A 20,042-nucleotide genomic window follows, 5' to 3' on the forward strand; every position below is an offset into this window, starting at 1 on the left:
GCCTTTGCAAACTTCCTGGACAGTTTTGTAGATTTGCAGTCTCCCTGTTGTTTGGAATGGTCCTCCAAAAGCTGCATGTCGATTTCAAGTCTGAACCTTGACCATTTCACATTGAGCTCAGAAGTGAAAATGACCTTCACCCCTCACCCAAAGATCATATTTCCAGCTCATGTTGGACTTATGTAAATGAACATGGTCCACTTCATTGTAACTGGCTCACTCAACTGTACTTTATGTTTTCCCATGTCAGTAAATAGAGATGGGCATCATTTTTTAATGGCTTCATGGTATTCCATTATATTGATGTACTACAATTAGAGACAACATCATCAGAGGCAGGATGCCCTTGGGAAGTTAATATGTCAGCATGTATATCCTTGCAAAAGTGCATTTGAAGGAAGACAGCCTTAGGGTTTGGAAGGGACTGTATTACATAGTGAGACTCATGGGCTTTGAACTTGCTTTTAGATTTTGGTTCTGAAGCCATCATTAACCAGCTGAGTGACTTGGGTGATTTCTTTAACCTCTGTGAATTTTCTTACCAGTAAAATGATACTAATCGTGTATCTCCTTGGGGGTTTGTTGCAAAGATGAACAGCGGTAATGTGCACAAAGTACAATGCTGAGCGTGCAGTAATACCCTGTCACTAAAAAGAGATCTTAGCAGTAATGGACTCCAGCAGTTGTCTATACAGGCTCATCATCAGGAAGCTTGAAAACAAAATACCAGGGTTTCTAACTTAGTCAAGTTAAAAAGGATGGAGTTGGGGAGAACCACCCCTCCCCTTCCCACTCTAGGATCTAAGCTTATTCATTAAAAACGTATTTAATGATATAGCACAATTGTTCAAATAAATGTTGAATGAAAAGTGTAATAAAATATGTTGACATTAAGTGATTTCCTCCTACATTCCAGGAACTGTGTTAACACATACCTCACGTAATCCTCATGGGGTGTGAATACTATTATCCTCATTTTACAGATAGGGAAAGAGAGGGTCAGCAAGGTGAAATCACTTCCTACGATGACCAACCTAGCAAGTGACAGAATAAGGATATGAATTCATGTTATCTGATTGCAAAATCTGCATCCATTCATTCAACAAATATTTATTATATGCCCATAGGTGCCAGGCTCACGGCAGAGAGAGAGACAATTTATTTTAGTGTGTTACTAGGTGGAAGTACTACCAAAAAGTTAAACCGGAGGAAGAGGGAAGTGGGAGTGGTTTTGGGGGTAATTCTGAATACGGCAATTGGGGTAGGCCTCCAGCAGGTGATCATTGAGGCAAGAAGCGATGGAGGTGTGGATATCAGCAAGAAGCCTTCTAGGAAGAGGGAATAGAGATTGCATGAGCCCTGAAATGGGAGCGTCACCCAGTTGGGAGGAACTGAGTCAGTAGGCAAATCGGAGATGAGATGATGGGGTGGAGGTGGGGAACAGATCGTGTAGAGCCTTGTAGGCCATTTTCTTTTTAGGTTTTTTACTGGCAGGGAAATGGGGAGACTCCAAAGTATTGCGAGCAGATGAGGAAGTGATCCGACTTAGGTTTAAAGGATCCCTTTGTTTCGATAGGAGGGAGAACAAGCTGTAGAGGAGACGAGAGACCATCCTGTTTCTAAAGCATGAGAGTTCTTTCTCAACGTCATTCTCTGTAGTTGCGACTTGGCCAGGTGACCAAAGGAAACGTGAGCTCAGCTTGCAAACGTTAACTCTACACGGCAGCGCCTCCAACCCGGCAGAGGGCAGCAGCTCTGAGAAAGCGCCTCCAGGACACAGCAGTGCCCTCCTTAACTACCTCGTTTAAAAGCAGCTTCCTGTTGGTTGGAGTGGCAGGGATATCACCCAATGGCTGCCTGCATCTATCCGATTTCTTCAGACAGACGTTGGCGCCAGCCAATAGGCGGAGGGCTCTGCCCGTGGCTTCTGATTGGCTGCTTCGCTTATCTATAAAAGATGCCCGCCGGCTCGCGGCCCTTCTCTCGCCAGGCGTCCTCGTGTGAGGTTCGTCTGTTTGTGGTCGCACCGGCAACTGTGGCGGGAAGGATGGGGTCCTTGGGGGTTCTTTTGGGGGCTCTTGGGCACCGCGGGGTCCGACCTGTTTGGTTTGGGGGCGCGGCGGCGGCTGCCGCGGCAGCTGCAGCCCCGGCTCGGGGCGGCGGGCGCCCGCGCGTGGCCTACTCCGCGTGTGCCTTGGGCTTGGGGCCCGCCGTGCCGTGGGGACGCGTGTCGGGGTGGCTTGAGCTCCTTTTCTCTCCTCAGTGACATCGTCTTTAAACCCTGCGTGGCAATCCCTGACGCACCGCCGTGATGCCCAGGGAAGACAGGGCGACCTGGAAGTCCAACTACTTCCTTAAGATCATCGTAAGTTTGGTGGTGGGGTAGGCCCCAGCCGCCCTCCGTGCTGCCTCGGGTCCAGGCACTAAGGGAACAGTCAGCTGCCATGTACTGAAGGCCTACTCGCTAGCTACCACATTAGGTCGTTTTAGGCACATTTTATTTAATTTTCACAATTTCCCGAGATCATGCCCTTTCCTCTCCCAGTGTTACAGATAAACAGACTCAGGCAGGTGAAGTGGCTCTTAAGGGAAAGAGCATTCAAGCCCAAGTCTGTCGGGTCCAAATAGCACTCGTCCTGATTTTACTGCCCTGTCTCCATCTTTGAGAAAGTCTGAGGTGATGAGTGACTCATAATGGAGCAAGTTGTTGCCTATTTAGAGCCTCTCAGTCAAGAAACTATGTGAGTTCTTTCATTTAGATGGCCTTGAGTTGGGTCTTCCCTGGCCAGAAATGCTAATCACGTGGCTCTTCAAGCCTTAGGATGTGTTGTGGAGTTTAGTTCTTTGCGTTCTTCCTCATTTATCATGCAAGTTTTCAGTTTAACAAACAACTTTGTAAAATGATTATATACACACAACCTAGGTCCTACAAGTTACTGTTTCATTGTACTTCCTTTATGTTGTATTTTGATTGCTGTAAATCTGACTTTACTTGGAACAGTGTTTTTTTTTTTTTCTTCCTGTTAAGGCAGTCATTTAGTGAATCAAACATGCCTCATAATGGGGGAAAGAGCAAAAGTTATAATTTTTTTTTTTTTAATTTACTGTAGAAATGGTCACCGTTTATACTCAACAAACAAATTTTTGACAAATCTGGTGTTAACTCAGGTGGCCGATAGCAGGAGGAACTGTCCCAATCTCTATGTTATTTCAAAAGCTTAGAGGAGAGGGAGTGAGATAGAAGCTGGTGATTGCGGGCTTTGCTTTCTATTGACCTTTTCCTGTCTTTCCTCCTGTCAAACACTGCTTGTTTTTGGCTCGTTTCTGTAGCAACTTCTGGATGATTATCCAAAATGCTTCATTGTGGGAGCAGACAACGTGGGCTCCAAGCAGATGCAGCAGATCCGCATGTCTCTCCGCGGGAAGGCGGTGGTGCTGATGGGCAAGAACACGATGATGCGCAAGGCCATCCGAGGGCATCTGGAAAACAACCCAGCTCTGGAGAAGTCAGTGTCTTTATCCTCCCTTCTCCTGGAGAGGAGTGGTGCTGAAAAGTGACCTTCTCCCGTAAACTTCTCTTTGCAGACTGTTGCCTCACATCCGGGGGAACGTGGGCTTCGTGTTCACCAAGGAGGACCTTACTGAGATCAGGGACATGCTGCTGGCCAACAAGGTAAGGGAGAATCAGGTTGACTGGAGTGACCTTATCATTATTTTGGCTCCTGAAAAGCAACAAAACTGACCGATCTCAGGTTGTGTCTGGAAAGAAGACATCTCATTGTTCACCTTTTTTTTTTTTCTCCTTTGCTCAGGTGCCAGCTGCCGCCCGTGCTGGTGCCATAGCACCGTGTGAAGTCACTGTGCCGGCCCAGAACACCGGTCTGGGGCCCGAGAAGACCTCCTTCTTCCAGGCTTTAGGCATCACCACCAAGATCTCCAGGGGCACCATTGAAATCCTGGTGAGTGGCCCTGGCTTGCCAGTGCTAGCCAGGCCAGCAGCGGGGGCTCAGTGGCCTCGGACCTGCTGGACGCCCAGGGGTTAACTGCCAACTCCCTTGTTCTTCAGAGCGATGTGCAGCTGATTAAGACCGGAGACAAGGTGGGCGCCAGCGAAGCCACACTGCTGAACATGCTGAACATCTCCCCCTTCTCCTTCGGGCTGGTCATCCAGCAGGTGTTCGACAATGGCAGCATCTACAACCCTGAAGTGCTTGACATCACAGAGGAAACTCTGCATTCCCGCTTCCTGGAGGTACCCAAGGGCCCATTACAGGCCCTTCCCTTCTCATTAATAGTCAGAGCTTGTCTGGCTTCACCTGGATCTTGGCAATGCAGCTGACTAGCAGTGTAATAACCAGGAATAATTGTTTAATCTGTACCTCAGTTTCCTCATCCTTAAAATGGCAATGTCAATGTCAATATAGGATCATTGAAGAGCTAATGAATTAATGAGTGTAAGGCCTTGGAACAGTGCTGGGCACACAGTAAGGGCTGTCATTTTAGGACCTGCAATACGATGTGAGTTTGAGTGTCAGTGAGTCAAAAGAGGGATGAGGAAAATGAGGTAACTAATACACAAGTGTTGCCAAGTACCCTACTGTCTTGGGAGAATGGACTCTCAGTCCATCCTTAGTCTTGCTTAGTTTTTGTCACTAATACACTGTCTTAAATAAAGTGATGGGATATATAATTCTTTTTTTCTTGGACAAATAGACAATTGTAATTACATATACTCTTAACTCTGGTTACTTTTGGAAATCTAAGTAGTGGATGAAATTCACATCTGGAACTAACGTTTTTCTCAGCGCCGTGACTATATATTTTTACAAAACCGTGGCTTTTGAAGTAAATACCGTCGTGATGGTATAGGGAACACCCTTGTTGAGAATAAGGGTAGAAAGCATTTGTAAATTAAACTGGGTCTGAATTTCACTGCCAGAAGCATTTGGTGTGTGAGGTGAAGTGTCCTATGTGAGACTGAGATACTAACTGAGCAAATCTTGGGTGCTGCTGAGCTTTGCTTCATTGTCTCCTAAGACATCACACCTAAAGATCTAAAAGTGAATTTTTTCCCTTCCTTCCACAGGGTGTCCGCAATGTTGCCAGTGTATGCCTGCAGATTGGTTACCCGACTGTTGCATCTGTACCCCATTCTATCATCAATGGGTACAAGCGGGTCCTGGCTTTGTCTGTGGAGACTGATTACACCTTCCCACTTGCTGAAAAGGTACAAAGAACCCACCGGGACCACAGCAAGAATATAGTTGTGCCTCCATCATGGATACGAAAATCCATGAGTGCTCAAGTCTGTTATATAATGGTGTTAGTTAGGTTACATCATTTCTAGGTTACTTACAATACCTAATCCAGTTTGAATGCTATGTAAATGGTTATAAATACAATGTAACTTGAGTGTAAATAATTGCTACAGTACAGCAAATTCAAGTTTTGTGTTCTGGAAATTTTTTTCCCTTTTTTTTTTTTTGAGTTTTGATCTGCAGTTGGTTCAGTCTTTTAAGTGTGAAACCTTTGGCTACAGAGTGTCAATTGTCTGCTTAAAGTTGGGAGGCAGGGGAGATGATCCTCTATTTTAGAAATTATAAGAGATTTAAAGCAGGGATAGTTTAATGGGTAAGAGCCGGGCCTGAGCTCACCAGGCTGTACCCAAGCTGTTACCAAGCCTGGTTACTTCAGAGGAAGGCTTCACTGACATGGAAGTGGGCCCTTAAACCTAGAGCTCTGCAGAGGCTGAAGGGTTGTGGGTAGTAGGGGTGGTCAGATGACCCTTTTGACCATGAACTTTCCCCTTGCTTTAGGTCAAGGCCTTCTTGGCTGATCCATCCGCATTTGTGGCTGCTGCCCCCGTGGCTGCTGCCACCACTGCTGCCCCTGCCGCCGCCACCGCAGCCCCAGCCAAGGTTGAAGCAAAGGAGGAGTCGGAGGAGTCGGACGAGGATATGGGATTCGGTCTCTTTGACTGATCACCAGAAAGCAGCCAACCTGGCCAGCATAATTTGTGAAATGAGAAAATAAAGGCTTACTTCTCTTACGAGTCTCTGAGCTTTTCATTTTGTGCATTTGAAGGTTATGTTAGTGCTGTATGCTAGAAACCAAAGGCATGGTAAAATCAGCTTGATTTGAAATTGACATTTGGGCGTCCTCTTTGTAAGTGACACATTGCTCTCCTAGCATCCTATACTTTGCCTCTACCCAGTGTTAACTATATGTTTATTAAACTGAAATTTGTCTCCATGACCATCAGGCCACAAACCTGGGTCACTCTAAGATAATATAAGTAGGATTAGTGTCATAACTGAGATAAGATGTGTGCTGCCAGGGTGTTTCAGACTGGGTGGTGGTCCAATTTAGTGGCCACCGTTATTTAAGGAGAGAAAATGTCCTATAGGTGTTGTGAATCATAACATTCTGTACTGAGGTAAGTGCTGGTTGTATCCAAGTTTCAGAAGTCCAAAGGGGCGCCCCAGGTGGCTGAGCAGTAAAGAATCTGCCTGCATCTCCCTGGGTCTGGGAGATGCCCTGGGAGGAGGAAATGACAACCCATTCTAGTATTGCCTGGAAAATGCCACAGACAGGAGCCTGGCCTGCTACAAGTCTGCTACAATTCAATCTACCTGCAAAGAGTTGCTTAGCCACTGAGCATGCGCGCACCCGGACATTGCTAACATCAGAGACGGACTGATCTGTGCGGACCATATTAAAGTAGGTAGAGTTGTCAGGTTTGCATACAGAATAAAATTTAAACTAGCCCCAGCCTCCTACCCTGTGGCCTTGGTTTAAGGAATTGCCCTTGGGCAGCTTCCTCCCACAGCTCCAGAATCTTCTAACATAGTCTGCTGCTGGGGTACAAACAACGGGATAAGACACGAGTTCGCTGCCTGCCTGTTAGTGAGTTCAGCCCCTGTCATCAAGGAAACCCCTCTAGCAAACAAGTAGGCCACACTTAAAAGTAAAACGGTCTTCACATAGGAGAGGCCCACGTGGGGGTACCTGGGCCGGACCTGCCTGCGCACACGTGGGTCGGAGCTGTAGGGACCCTCGTCTTCCACGAGGCTGGCCTGAGAAGGGCCTTGGGACCCGGGGGTCTAAAAGCGCGCCCTTGGCAGGCCTTGATAGTCCCCGGTATCCCTCAGATACCCACTCCGGCTGCCTGAGTCAAAGCCCGGCCCGCGGCGACCGCCGTCCCGCCCGGGGGCGCCAGGCCCCGGGCCCGGGAGGGCTCCCGGCCTCGCCCTGCCGCGTGGGCCCGCGCTGTGACCCGGAAGCGCTCCGGAAGCGGTTCCGGAGTCAGCGCCGGCAGGATGGCGGCGGACACGCAGGTAAGGCGGGCGACTGCGAGGCCAACGCGGTCAGCTACTGGGCGCGAACGGCGGCGGTCGGGTCGGACCGCTGGTGCAGCTGCCCTAGGAGGTTAGGGGGCGGCGACTGCGGAGGGCGCGGTCCCGGGGGCACTTCGGGCCAACCCCTCACGGGCCCGGGTTCGTCCTGGTTCTCGGCCCAGGCGGCGCCGACTGGCCGTGGTCTCGACGAGTCGGACTCCGGCCTCGGCTTCAGCGGGCCCTTCTTGATCCTTAAGTTGCCACAGTTCCCGTTTCAGAGTCTGCTCCATTTCTCCGAAGCCCTCCAGCATGAACCTCGGCCAGCGCCAACTATGCCTTAAAACTTTATATTCAGCAAATATTTTTAGGATATCTACTATGCACAGGGACTTAAAGCAGAGTGTTTGGATTCGTACGGATCTGAGTTTGAGTGCTGGTTGATCAGTTTCTCTAAGACGCCGGGCACATTTCTTAATCCTGTCAAGTCTCGGTCTTTTCATCCATACAATGGGGCTAAACTAATAACCTGTCTTGTAGGATCGTTGTGAGGAATCAATGAAATAAAGTAGGGCTTCATGTAAGTTGGTGGTTATTATTAGGTCCAGCGTTAGATAAAAGAGCTATCATAACTTGGGAAGAGTCTTGTCACCTTGGGTGTTGTGGGGGGAAACTTTTTTCCTCCACCCCAGCCTCCTTTGTAGTTGTGAGTGTTTTAGAGAGAAAAGACAATGTTATGGGAAATGAAACAGGTCTCAAAATGACAGCTTGGCTCACTTGGGTGTCTGGGTAAGGAGCTGTATTGATTTTGATGTGAAGGCCCTGAAACCATAGAGTGAGCCCTTAACTTCATTATTCAGAATGTGTATATTGTGAGTTTCCTGTGCACGGGAGGGACTGGTAATTTGTTCAGTTTATTGTGATGGATCCTGGAAAGAAAGGCATAGTCTGTTGGGTATTTTGAAAGGGTTTGGGAGAATACATGCTGAATGTGTAACATTAAAACTCAAATGAAAAAAGCAAACACTTCTTGGGACTTAACTGGTGCTCCAGTGGTTAAATACTCCTGCCAGTGCAGGGGACACAGGTTCAGTCCCTGGTCCGGGAACTAAGATCCCACATGCTTTGGGGGAACTGAGCCTGGGTGCTCCCTGTGCCACAACTAAGACCTGACACAGCCAAATAAATAAATATTAAAAAAAAAAAAAAAAAACTCTCTAGTGCTGTGTTGTTCAGTATAGTAACCAGTTAATTAACAGCCAACTAGCTACTTAGGTTAGTTAAAATTAAATGAAATTAAAAATTCAGTTCTTCGGTTGCACTAGCCACATTTCAGTGCCTGGGTAGCTGTATGTGGCTGGTTACTGCTGCATTGAACAGTGGAAAAGAACATTTCCATCATCACAGAAAGTGCTTCTGGACAGTGTTACCCTAGAGAGAAACCTGTGAACTTTTTAAGCTCTTTGCCTCTGATTTCAACCAACAAATGACTTCTCTGAAGGATATTAGTGTGCTCTTCCTCACTTTTGTTCTGACAGGGTCCCAAGTGGGTGACATTCATTTTCTGATTAAGAAAAAGAAGAGCCTTGTACCTGAAATGCCCTTTCATCTTTGGGGGAGAGACTGTAGCCAGGAATTTAACATTAGCATGGAAAAACAACTATGTGGGAATTTCAGGTACAGGGTGGATTATATATATAAAGATGCATCTAAATTTGCTATCTCCTCCAGCATTACTGAAACTAGTAAACAGTTGAAAAAAAAAAAGACTTGAGAGAATGGGAAGTAGACAACAGCAGCAAACTTTTGGAAGCTATAAAGTGAGGCGAGGTAAAGGATCTTAAGCCAGCAGTTCGGAAAGCTGAGAACCAACCTGATTTACATTGTAGAGTCTCTGATAGGTGGGAATTGGTGGCATCCGCTAACCCCTGGATGTGAGGGTGAGTGGAGAGGGTCTAAGTTAGGAGGATTGGTTGAAAGCCCTGTTCACATGCCTTCAGAACCCCAGCTTTCTTTCTCCTCTTGGCAAAAGGCTGGAAGTTTTCCTCTGGAGTGTGTAAAACAGGACCACACAAAAGTGTCGGAGGTCCAGTATCCACAGAAATCATCAACAAAATAATTAAAGATGCTTTCCCTGAACCGAAGCGTGCGTTTTCAAATAAAAAATGCTCAGCACAATGGATGAAAGCAGACTCACGACAGAGCACATTAATGTGAAATCCAATTTTTTCTATTTTTAAAAAAAATATTTTCTTCTTTATTTTTATATTTTATTTATGGCTGCATCGGCTCTTATTTGCGGCATGTGAGATCTTTTCGTTGTGGCATGTGGGCTTTCTAGTTGAGGTGCGTGGGCTTAGTTGCCTGCATTGGAAGGCAGATTCTTAACCTCTGGACCTCCGGGAAAGTCCCAGCTTTTAGAACCTTGGATACAAAAAGATCTTAGAAACTTCCGGGGGGGGAAAAATCAGATCTCAGACAAAGGATCGAGAATCAGAATGGCATGGGGGTTCCCAGCAATACTGAATGCTAGAACTCAGTGGAGAAAAGTCTTCAGTATTCTGAAGGAAAATTTCAATCTAACATTCTGTATTCAGACAAACTTCAGGTAGGAGGTCAGAACATTTTCAAACCTGCAAGGACTTCACAAGATGGAGTGTATGGTTCACCCAGGCACACAAAAGAGTACATTCTCAGGGTGATAAACTGCATCCCAGCTGTAGTCATCACACACCAAATCAGGACAGCTCAGAAAACTGGGAGAGACCTCTTCGGGAAGGTAGAATTTGGTCAGACTGCATGATCTGCATCAGTGTGTTGAGATTTAGACACAGGGCACACTGGGGGATTGAATGGTTAATTAGAACAGATAAAACAAGGCAAGCTCAGAGTGGAGAGAATGAAGGGCTCATTATTCAACTCCAGGGTTAATTTTAAAAAGCCGTGCAAGAGAGCAAACATAGTTCATTAAACGGAAGTTGAATACTAGTTGCATGTAAAGTAAACACTGAATTACTGGACTAATATATATTACGAAACTTGAGGAATGATTACCGAAGTAATCAGCCAGTGCTGGTGAAAGAGTTTGTGCTTGTGTGTGAGGGCATGGGACTGGTTTTTAGAGCAAACCTCCCAGAACTTTTTGACTCTTTAATTATATGCATGAATGGCTATAAGAGCAGAAGACAGTAAACAGATCCTTTATGTAGAAGATGGAGTTTTGCACATGATTTTATTCATTACTGATAGAATTGTGGCAAAGGTTTAACTATAAGAGGAACTCGGCATTATTTTACTTCTCTATGCACCCTTAAGTCTTACTCTTCTAATAGGGCCTGTGTGTCAAATACCCTCAGAAGAAAAAGAGGGCAGGAGTTGGTCACTTGGGTCTTACTATGCCCACTCTACTGCTCGTATCCTTGACCTGCCTGCTTTGTAGCCTGTAGAACACAGGTCCCCACCCTCCGGTATCTAAAGCCTGATGGTCTGAGGTGGAGCTGATGTTGTAACAACAGAAATAAAGTGCACAGTAAATATAATGTGCTCAAATCATCCCCAAATCATTCCCCCCTGCCTCCCCAGTCCATGGAAAAATTGTCTTCCGCAAAACCAGTCTCGGGTGCCAGAAACACTGGGGAATACCGCTGTGGAATATTGTTCAGGAGCAGATTTTCAGGAGTATTTGCAAACCGCCCCTCTTTCCAGGTCTTATGCTCTCTCCCTGTGCAAGGGAGGCAGTTGTAACATGGATGGTGGTGGACAGCTAAGGACTTGTTCGCATCAGTTTCTGCACTTGCTGGTTTCAGGTTTAGTTTCAGAAATGCAGGTGCTGTGGCTCTCGACTCCGGTCTGAGGAGTGGCTTCCCCTCTGGGAGTCGGTTTCTTCATCACCCGGAAAATGGGGAATATGATGCCTGTCTTGAAGGCTTGCTGGTTAGGAGTACCTGATTTTGTGCTCGGAGTGAGAGTCATGCTCTGCATACACTCTCTCATTTATTCCCCGTAACAGTCATGAGGTAGGTGCTGTTTCCTACATTGAATAGATGGGGAACCTGAAGGTCAAGCAGATGACATAATTTGACTGAGTTTCCACAGCCGGTAGGAGACCGAGCTGGGATTCAGTTTCTTAACCTTTTACCCTTTAGCCAACTGTGCTTATGACTTGCCCGGATACTCCTCCTTACAGAAGGCTTATAAGAGATAATATAAAGGGAACATACCAGGCACGTAGTAGGCCCTCCCTATATTTGGCTTAGTTTGGAAAGGATATTTTTTCTTTCTTTTTTAAAAAATACATATTTACTTATTTGACTGAGCTGAATCTTAGTTGTGGCATGTGGGCTCTAGTTCCCTGACCAGGGATTGAACCCAGGGCCCCTGCATTGGGAGCGTGGAGTCTTAGCCATGGGACCACCAGGAAAGTTCCAGAAAGGATGTTTTCTGTCTTGAGGTTTTTGCCTTAGGCCTTGCCTCTTTTTGTCCAAAGTTTAAGTTTAACTGAGTGGCTGACTGGTTGGGTTAGAAGCACTGCATCTCAACTGGGGGTGATTTTGTCCCCCAGGAGGCGTTTGACAATGCCTGGAAGCAGCTGGGATTGCCTCACTGTGGTGGGAGGGTGGTGTGCTGCTACTGGGGTCCAGTGGGTAGAGGCCAGGAGCACTGCTCAAGATCCTCCGGGGTGTAAAGGCAGCCCCCACAACCAAGAATTATGCAGCCCCCAAAGTCAGGAGTGAAAGTCAGCCCCCAAAGTGGAGATTGAGAAGCCCTGGGTTAGAGGAGCCTCTCTGAGTCCTGCACGGCCCTCCCTCTCACTCCCCGCTGACGTGTTGGAGTCTGACTGTGGCATTTTCTCTGTGGGCTTGGTCTTTGCAGGTTTCTGAGACACTGAAGCGTTTTGCAGGGAAGGTCACAACAGCCAGCGTGAAGGAACGGAGGGAGATCCTCAGTGAGCTGGGGAAGTGTGTTGCTGGAAAAGGTATTTATTTCCACGTCACTGATTCCATTTCAGACTAAGTCGGGCTCTCTGTTTAGAACCATGGCCTTTTCCCCGCTTCCAGCAACTTCTGTCTTCACTGTCTATATTTGCTTGTTATAAATGTGCATTGAAACAGTTGGGTTGGTGGAGAGTTTATCCTTCTAGGTGCCAAAGCTTTTAACAGTTTTAACCATTTTGACTGGAAATAATTGTAATCGATGCCAACAGTTTTTCTTAAGTAATTTATTAGATGCAAAAACTTTTTTTTTTTAATGACTGGAGGCACTGTTTTTCCCAGCGTTCCATGAAAATCAGCAAGATAGTAACTAGTGATTGGCTAGCGAAGGATTCCAAGATCATCTAAGTTTGGGAGTTGTCACCTTTTAATCCGGTGTTTCCTTGAACCTCTTTTTTGCTGAAATCCTATTCAGAGTCTGGGCAGCACATTTTGGGAAATGCTGAGCGCATGTAGTTATTCTGATTCTGTACCATAACTGAGGGCTCGTATGGCAAACTATGGGGGTGTGTATAAGACTAGTTTGCCTTCAACCAATAAATCTTCATGAGTTGTTTTTTTTATCTTTTAATTTTGTGTTGGGGTATAGCCGATTAACAGTGCTGTGATGGTTTCAGGTGGACAGTGAAGGGACTCAGCCATGCATGTACACATATCCACTCTCCCCAGAACTCCCCCCAATTCAGGCTGCCACATAAAATTGAGCAGCGTTCCCTGTGCTATAAAATCCTCGTTAGTTTTTTAGTTCCCTTTTGGTGTGTTTTTCTCAAATGTGGTCCCCAGACCAGCAGTATAGGCATCGCCTGAGAACTTGTTTGAGATACAGAATCTCAGCTGCACCCCCAGAGATGCAGATTCATGAAAACTCTGGGGGTAGAGCCCAGCACCTGTGTTTTAACAAGCTCCCCAGCTGATTCCCATGTTTGCTGCAGTTTGAGAACCGTGGTGGTATAGAGTTGGGTCTCCGATTCTGTCAGCTTTCACTTCTTGTTAGGAAAGAGCCTTTTTCCTACCACTGTCTCACCCATACTCTCATTTGCTGCTTCTGATCTACTGTCGCCTGGTTACATACCCAAGCTTGTTAAAGTTGTGGTAAATTAAGTAAATTGCTGTTCGTGAGCTTCTGAGAGATCCTGCTGTGTATCAAAGCTTTAGTGCATGAGTTTATGGCACCTTCAGAAGTCCTTCTGGTCATTTCTCAGCAGGGTTCTAGTTAAAAAAGGCTGCCACATGACAGACGCTGGCTGTCCGCCCTAACCCTAATGCTGACTCCGTGCTAAGTAGCTGCCAAGTACCACCCTTTCCTCCCCCGTTTGTGGAGTAAGGAGTTCAACCCGTATAGGTGAAGTTTATGAACTACTCAGGCCTTTCCAGGTGATTTTACTCCCCAGTCACCCTGAAATTCTACAGTTCACGGTGAATCATATTTGTAAAATGTTTGCTAGCCTTTGATGTGCAGGTCTTTGGGGGAAAGCGAACTCGCCACCTGAAATCATTAGTTCTCACTTTGCTCGTTTTCGGAGTCTGTGGAGCCATTGTGTAGTGATAGTTATTCTGGCCTCTCCTTGTGTAGAGTCCCAGGTCCCCAGGTGGGTTCATCCAAGGTGGGACGAGCTGGAAGGCCTCTTCAGAGGCCGTCAGACCCTGGAGGCAGTGCCTAGCCCGGCTCAGCCCCGCCTGGCCCCGCGGTCTGGTGCTCTCCTCAGCCCTGCCTCCCTGAACCTGAAGCCTAGGCTAGCGAGGCGGCTTTGCTGGGCCTGGCCCTGCCAGTCACAGGCCCTCAGTGCAGTGGGAGGTGACGGGCTCTGTGTTCTGGCCATGGGTCTGCTGCCTGCAGGCTGCGGGACCCGGTCCAGGTCCCTTCAGCTGTGAGCCTGCTTCCTTGCGTTGAGTGTGGAGATAGTAAGGCCGTGCCTCCCTCAGGGTGAGAGCAGGAGGGAGTGCGACATGTAGGGACAGTGCCTGGCTCTTGGCAGCCCCGGTGCCTCTTAGCGCTTACTAACTGCTGTTCTCCTCTGCTGTGCTTGGTCGCTCGGTCACGTCTGACTCTTGGCGACCCACTGGACTACTGCCCCCCAGGCTCCTCTCCATGGGATTTTTCTGGGAAGAATACTGGAGTGAGTTGCCATTTCCTTCTCCAGGGGATCTTCCCAACCCAGGGATCAAACCCACGTCTCCTGTGTCTTCTGCATTGCAGGCAGATTTTTTTACCTGCTGAGCCATTGGGGAAGCTCTTAGCCACAACCTGTTCCTGGCCCCAGTCACTCTTCCTCAGTTACTGAGACGTTCTCAAATCAGGTGGGCCAGTGCCAGGCTCAGGGCACTGGGGGAGCTGGGTCTGTGCTCCTCCTCCATTGCTCCCCCATCACTCGGGGGCCCATGCGAACCCTTCATGAGCCTCCTGCTTGCTGGTTTGTCTGACACTCAGCTTCCATTTCCCCCATCAGACCCTCCTCCCTTCATCCTTGGGCTTCAGCCTGGCCTGCAGAACCATCACAGGTTGGCTCTCCATTACTGAGTACCGTTGTTCCACCAGCTTCTCTTTCTCTCGACTGGCCTGCTTCGTTTTCTCTGCCTTGGTTTCTTCTTAAAACTGGGCTCAGCCTCAGGACCCACCTTACAGGAACTGAGTTAATGTGTGTCGAGTGCTGCGAGCAGGGCCTGAGCCTCGTGAGCTCAGTGTTGGGTGGTGTGATTCCTGGGCCAGTGCCCAGGAAGTGTCGATAGTGCTTATTGACTAACCCCTGTGTGATCTCTGGTTTTAGATCTGCCGGAGGGAGCTGTGAAAGGCCTCTGCAAACTCTTCTGCTTGACCCTGCATCGATACAGGCGAGTCCCGGCCAACAGCCCAGTGTCCAGAGCACTTTGTGCGGAGAGGTGGTAGAGGGCAGTGGTTAGAGCCCAGGCTTTGGAGCCAGACTGCCTGTGTCCTGGGCAAGTTGCTGAACCTGTCTGTGCCTCAGTTTCCTCCTCTGTGGACTAGGGATCATGCTTTCGTGGTGGTTCGTGTGAAGTCCTTGCTCACTCTGCGCTTTCACTTGTCGTGCATGTGAAAGCCACTCGGCTTCATTTGAGCCCTGTAGTAAGTGTTCTGTAAATGTAGATGTTGCCCGTACAGCCTTAAGGTTCCTTGGGCCTGGTTAGTTGCTTCCAGAACTCTGGGATGAGGTAGATTTATCCAGTCACTTCCAAATCCCATTGTCTGTGACGGGCTGGAATAAGTGCGATGTAGTTTTCCTGGAAAGACGGGGCTTGGCAGAAGCCCCCTGCCCCGGGTCCATGTGTTCATCTTGGCCTTCGCCCCTTCCCCAGGGATGCAGCCTCGCGCCGGGCCCTGCAGGCAGCCATCCAGCAGCTGGCCGAGGCCCAGCCCGAAGCCACTGCCAAGAACCTTTTGCACTCTCTGCAGTCCTCGGGCATTGGCTCCAAAGCAGGCGTCCCCAGGTAAGAGGGGAAGCTGGTGGCGCCCGGGGCTCCGGAGTCCTTCTCGGGAGGAGCCCCTGCAGACCAGCTGGGGTGGCCACGCCCGCCCCTTTCCCCTTTGCAGCCCTGGGGGGCGCCAGCGGTCTGCCTTCCAGATGGAGGGAGAAGCCAGGATGTCAGGCCCCCCAGGGAGACCGCTTTCCTGCGGAGCAGGGTTGGGAAACTAGGGGCAGCAAGGCCATTTTAAGGAGAAACCAAATGCCGCCTCCGCCACCCCGCCAGGCCCTAAAGGCGGGAAACCATCCTTCGGATTTTATAGTTGTGAGTGCTGAGAGGTCGGGGCTCGGCACTCCTTGTCCTGAGCTGTCACAGGTGGTTTGTGGAGAGCCAGTGTCTGGGTCCGTCCAGTCATAGGTCAGTGGAGGGTCCTATGTGCCAGGCAGGGCCCTGCGGGGAGCCTTGTCTTCAGGTAGAGGCCACTGCTCTGACCTCTCGCCTCTGCTCCACTCCCCTCCCAGTAAGAGCAGCGGCTCGGCCGCCTTGCTGGCCCTGTCCTGGACCGGCTTGCTGGTGCGCATTGTCTTTCCCTCGAGAGCCAAGCGGCAAGGAGACATCTGGAACAAACTGGTAGGTTCCCCGTGTCTTTGGAGTTGGCTCCCTGCACAGGGTTGGGATGTGTTTAAGCACCTTCTCTGGCCAGTGCTCTCCTCAGGGCCAGGTGACCGGGCGCTTAGAGTTACCCTCAGGTGTGTGACTTTGGTGGATGGGCGTGAGGGCAGCATAACACTCATCTACTTGTCAGATATCTGTGAGCTTTCCTGGATCAGGTGTGGGCTAGACCCAGGGACCTGAAACACAGGGATGAGCGAGAGAGACGCGCTTCCTGCCTTCCTGACAGGCCAGAGTAGGGAAGACAGCCAAAAAACTGAAAACCAGAAAACACTGTAAATCATTCTGGTTTTTTCTGACTAATCCTTCCTTTCCCTGTGTTTGGATTTCAGTGCTGAACTGGCTAATGGAGTGGGATTCTTGCCCTGTGCTTTGATCCTTGAATTCTCTCCTCCGTGTTCTATGCCTGCTCCTCCCATTTTCCTTCCTCGCCTTTCAGCATGTCTGCTAACCAGAGATGGCCCCACAGGCCAGGTTGGAAGGTTCTCTTGAGTGTCTCGATATGCTTAGTGGAGGGCAAGAGGAGAGGTGTCACGGTTTTAACAAAAAGGAGTCTGAGGATCTTGGTGTGGATTTGATTCTTGGCCTTGAGATTTGGCCAAGTACTTAACTTAGTTTCTGAGTCCATTTCCCATTGTTGTGAAAATGGGAACAAGTACCACCCACCCATCCACCTCAAAGAGTTGTCATGAAGATGGGCCCAGAAGAGGTGTGGAAGGGCTGTGGAAACTTAGAGAGAGCTGTGCAGGTGAACACGTGGCATTAGAAAACCTTCAGCACCTCTGCCAGACACAGCCAGCTCATAAGACTCATTGAGGGCTCACCCCTGGGGGCTTGTCCTGCACACCTGTGGGGGTGACCGTAGATCGGCCATCAGCAGCTGACAGGAGGATAAGGACACTGAGACGTCACAAGTAGTGGATGCACTCCAAACCCACCTTTGGAGTGTAGGTTCCATTGTCACCAAAAGGTCTTCTTATAAGATGGCTGATCTCATGGGCCCCCTCATTGGTGCGTCTCCAGGGACTTCTCATAACCGTTACCCGAGGTGAGTCAGTGTGCTTGTGGGTCAGTGAGCTGGAGGGGTTATGTTTATGGGACAGGATGCATCAAGAGCTTGAGACCAGGGTGGTTTTCTCTGGGTCTTGAATCTGGGTTTTTCCTTTGCTTGTTGCTGATGTTGACTCTACACATAGGTGGCAGTTCATTCGGTCGCTGAGGTATTTGTTGAGGGCCCCTGTGTGCCGGGTGCTGTTGGCGGAGCTGAGGCTGAAGCAGAGGACAAGGGAGAGGACCGTGCTTTCTCACAGCTTACAGCCCTGGGGAGAGGCTGGACGCAGATGAGTGATAAGAGCAGGCAGGAGGATGGAGAGACGGCGGATGCTAATGGTGGGAGGGAGGCCTCTGGAATAGGTACCGTTTGAGCAGAGACATGAGGGACATGAAAGAAGAAGCCATGCCCAGATGAAGGGTTAGAGCATTTCAGGAAGAAGGAACAGCAGTATAGCTCTGAATGAGATGTTAGCAAGCTTAAAAAACTATTTTAATAATAATTTTTTTTAAAAAGTTCAATATTCAACAAATGTCAGACGATATACCAATTTCCTTCCCACCCCTTCTCTAGGCATCTCGGTCCCCCACTAGAACTAGTTCCTTGTATAGGTAAAGATATTCCCTGTGTATGTAACTAGGTAGATTTTTTTATACAAATGATAGCATACATATAATCTTTTTCTCTCATCTTGTGTTTTTTTCTTTAACCAGATTTAGAATTTGTTCCAGAGTATTATATAAAGAGCTTCTCATTCTTTACGACTGTTACTAATCCTTTGAGTGGATGTACCATGGTATATAACCAGTCCCCCGTTGATGACCGTTTACGTTGTTTACAGCCTCTCATCATAAAAAGCGTTGCCGTGAATGACCTTGTGCACCTCCCACTTTGTACACATACAGATGGAAGTCGGCCGACTACTTAAGCATGCCCTCTTTCTCAGGGTGGCAGTCCACAGCGCTCACCAGTGACCTCAGGTGCTTGTGGCCCATCCGGTCTCCGAGGCTTGTTAACCGAGCACCTGTTACGTGCTCCACTCTGGATTGGACAGTGAGCTCCCTGCAGGCAGGGTCAGCCTATCGGTCTTGACTTCTGTATCCACAGAGGCGTAGTGCCTGCCGTTTCATCAGCTCTCACTGCCTGGGAATTAATGAGGAGATAGTCAAGGCAGATGAAGAAATACATGAAACAAGACTCTTACCCTTTTTCCACATGGCACTTCCCTTGTTGTAATTATGTGTTCATTTGTGTGTTTTATTTGTTTAGTATCTCTTTTTCCCTCTGGACTGTGAGGTACATGAAAGCAAGGACTGTATCTGTCTTATTCTCCCGGTGTTTTCATTGTCTCACTCATAGTAGGTGTTCAGCAGATCCTTACTTACGAAGTGCTTGAGTGAACAGATGTAATTCTGGGACGGGCTGAGTCGGGGGCCGGGGGGTGGAGGCAAGAGGGTCTGGCTGGAGTCGGGTGGGAGAGGCCTTGCGGGGATGACCTCAGGTTCCAGCCGGTGGGCCTGACGGAGGCCTTGGGCAGGCTGTGAGGGCCACGGGTGCTTGGCTCCCGTTTTCCGTCCGGACCTGAGCGCCCCCGTCCCCACAGGTGGAGGTGCAGTGCCTGCTCCTGCTGGAGGTGCTGGGCGGCTCCCACAAGCACGCCGTGGACGGTGCCGTGAAGAAGCTCACCAAGCTGTGGAGAGAGGTGACCAGAGGCTGCGGCGGGTGGCGGGCAGTGCTTCCTCTCTGCACCCCCACTGCCATCTGATGCCCCTGCCCTCCCCGTTCCTCCTCAGAACCCTGGGCTGGTGGAACAGTACTTGTCAGCCATTCTCAGCCTGGAGCCCAACCAGAGCTATGCGGGTATGCTGGGGCTGCTGGTGCAGTTCTGCACGAGCCACAAGGAGATGGACGTGGTCAGCCAGCACAAGGCAAGTGGGCGCTGGCTGGGCACGGAGCGGGGGAACGCGTTTTCCCCTGGTGGCCCCGGCCGCTGGCCTCATCTGGAGGTGGCTGGTTTTCGCTCCCGAGACCCCGGCCTTTCGCAGTGGTGTGTGAGGAGCGGGAGCGTTTCCTCTCTGGTTCTGGCTGGCGGTGGGCCCTGCGCAGTTACTGGGATGCTGATTTGCCTGTTTGTGCTGTCGCTGAGTCACTCACCCCCAAGCAGCTGCCTTGTGCCAAGCTCTGTGCCAGGTGTTGGGGGTGCAGCAGTGAGCGAGGGGGCCGTGATCCCTGCCTGGGTGGGGCTGAGTCTGAGGAGGCCGCTGTTAGGCAGAGTGGCATTTTGTCATCTCTGTGAGACACGCTACAAAAGGAACTGTGCAAGAGGCTGTGATACTCTGTGGCGGGAACCTGTCTCAGGCTTTGGGTCAGGCAACACGTCTCTAAGGAAGGAACTTAAAGGATGAAGAGGTGTTAACAAGGCCAAGAGGCAAGGAAGGGCATTTGGGGCAGAGAGAGCAGTGTGTGGGCCGGAATGTGGGTGGCACGTGGCTGCCTGGGTGAGAGAGGAGCCGGCAGGCCTGTGAGCCACGCCAGGGGCCTGGAAAGCTATGGAGGGCTTTTCATTGGGGAATG

The 20,042-nt window shown here is 49.3% G+C and overlaps 2 protein-coding genes across 3 annotated transcripts in view; both read left to right on the plus strand.

Annotated features, from left to right (window-relative positions):
* The first annotated feature begins 1,950 nt into the window (after nt 1-1,950).
* RPLP0 (ribosomal protein lateral stalk subunit P0) lies at nt 1,951-6,055 on the plus strand. The gene is made up of 8 exons (XM_043901639.1): nt 1,951-2,005; nt 2,264-2,365; nt 3,331-3,506; nt 3,586-3,673; nt 3,813-3,959; nt 4,067-4,252; nt 5,087-5,227; nt 5,817-6,055. Exons 2-8 carry the CDS (start codon nt 2,312-2,314, stop codon nt 5,979-5,981), a joined length of 957 nt encoding a protein of 318 aa, XP_043757574.1. The 5' UTR covers nt 1,951-2,005; nt 2,264-2,311; the 3' UTR covers nt 5,982-6,055.
* A 1,176-nt stretch (nt 6,056-7,231) lies between these two features.
* GCN1 (GCN1 activator of EIF2AK4) overlaps nt 7,232-20,042 on the plus strand; it is a 54,147-nt gene continuing 41,336 nt past the window's right edge. Inside the window, exons 1-7 of one of the 2 annotated variants that reach the window (XM_043901642.1) lie at nt 7,232-7,337; nt 12,207-12,309; nt 15,091-15,154; nt 15,638-15,769; nt 16,267-16,375; nt 19,072-19,170; nt 19,262-19,396. In XM_043901642.1, the coding sequence (XP_043757577.1) occupies nt 7,320-7,337; nt 12,207-12,309; nt 15,091-15,154; nt 15,638-15,769; nt 16,267-16,375; nt 19,072-19,170; nt 19,262-19,396 (660 nt within the window). In that variant the 5' untranslated portion in view covers nt 7,232-7,319. The remainder of the gene's footprint in view (nt 7,338-12,206; nt 12,310-15,090; nt 15,155-15,637; nt 15,770-16,266; nt 16,376-19,071; nt 19,171-19,261; nt 19,397-20,042) is intronic. The other variant, XM_043901641.1, reaches the window with a different exon arrangement.

The sequence above is a fragment of the Cervus elaphus genome, chromosome 5 (genome assembly GCF_910594005.1).
Source record: "Cervus elaphus chromosome 5, mCerEla1.1, whole genome shotgun sequence".
In the NCBI taxonomy this organism is placed as follows: Eukaryota; Metazoa; Chordata; class Mammalia; order Artiodactyla; family Cervidae; genus Cervus; species Cervus elaphus.

What these genes read in the sequence shown, in the direction of transcription:
- RPLP0 (XM_043901639.1), top strand. Translation starts at nt 2,312, where the DNA reads ATGCCCAGGGAAGACAGGGCGACCTGGAAGTCCAACTACTTCCTTAAG. An exon ending in ACTACTTCCTTAAGATCATC is followed by an intron (nt 2,366 to 3,330) that starts GTAAGTTTGGTG and finishes TCGTTTCTGTAG; the next exon opens with CAACTTCTGGATGATTATCC. An exon ending in ACATGCTGCTGGCCAACAAG is followed by an intron (nt 3,674 to 3,812) that starts GTAAGGGAGAAT and finishes TCCTTTGCTCAG; the next exon opens with GTGCCAGCTGCCGCCCGTGC.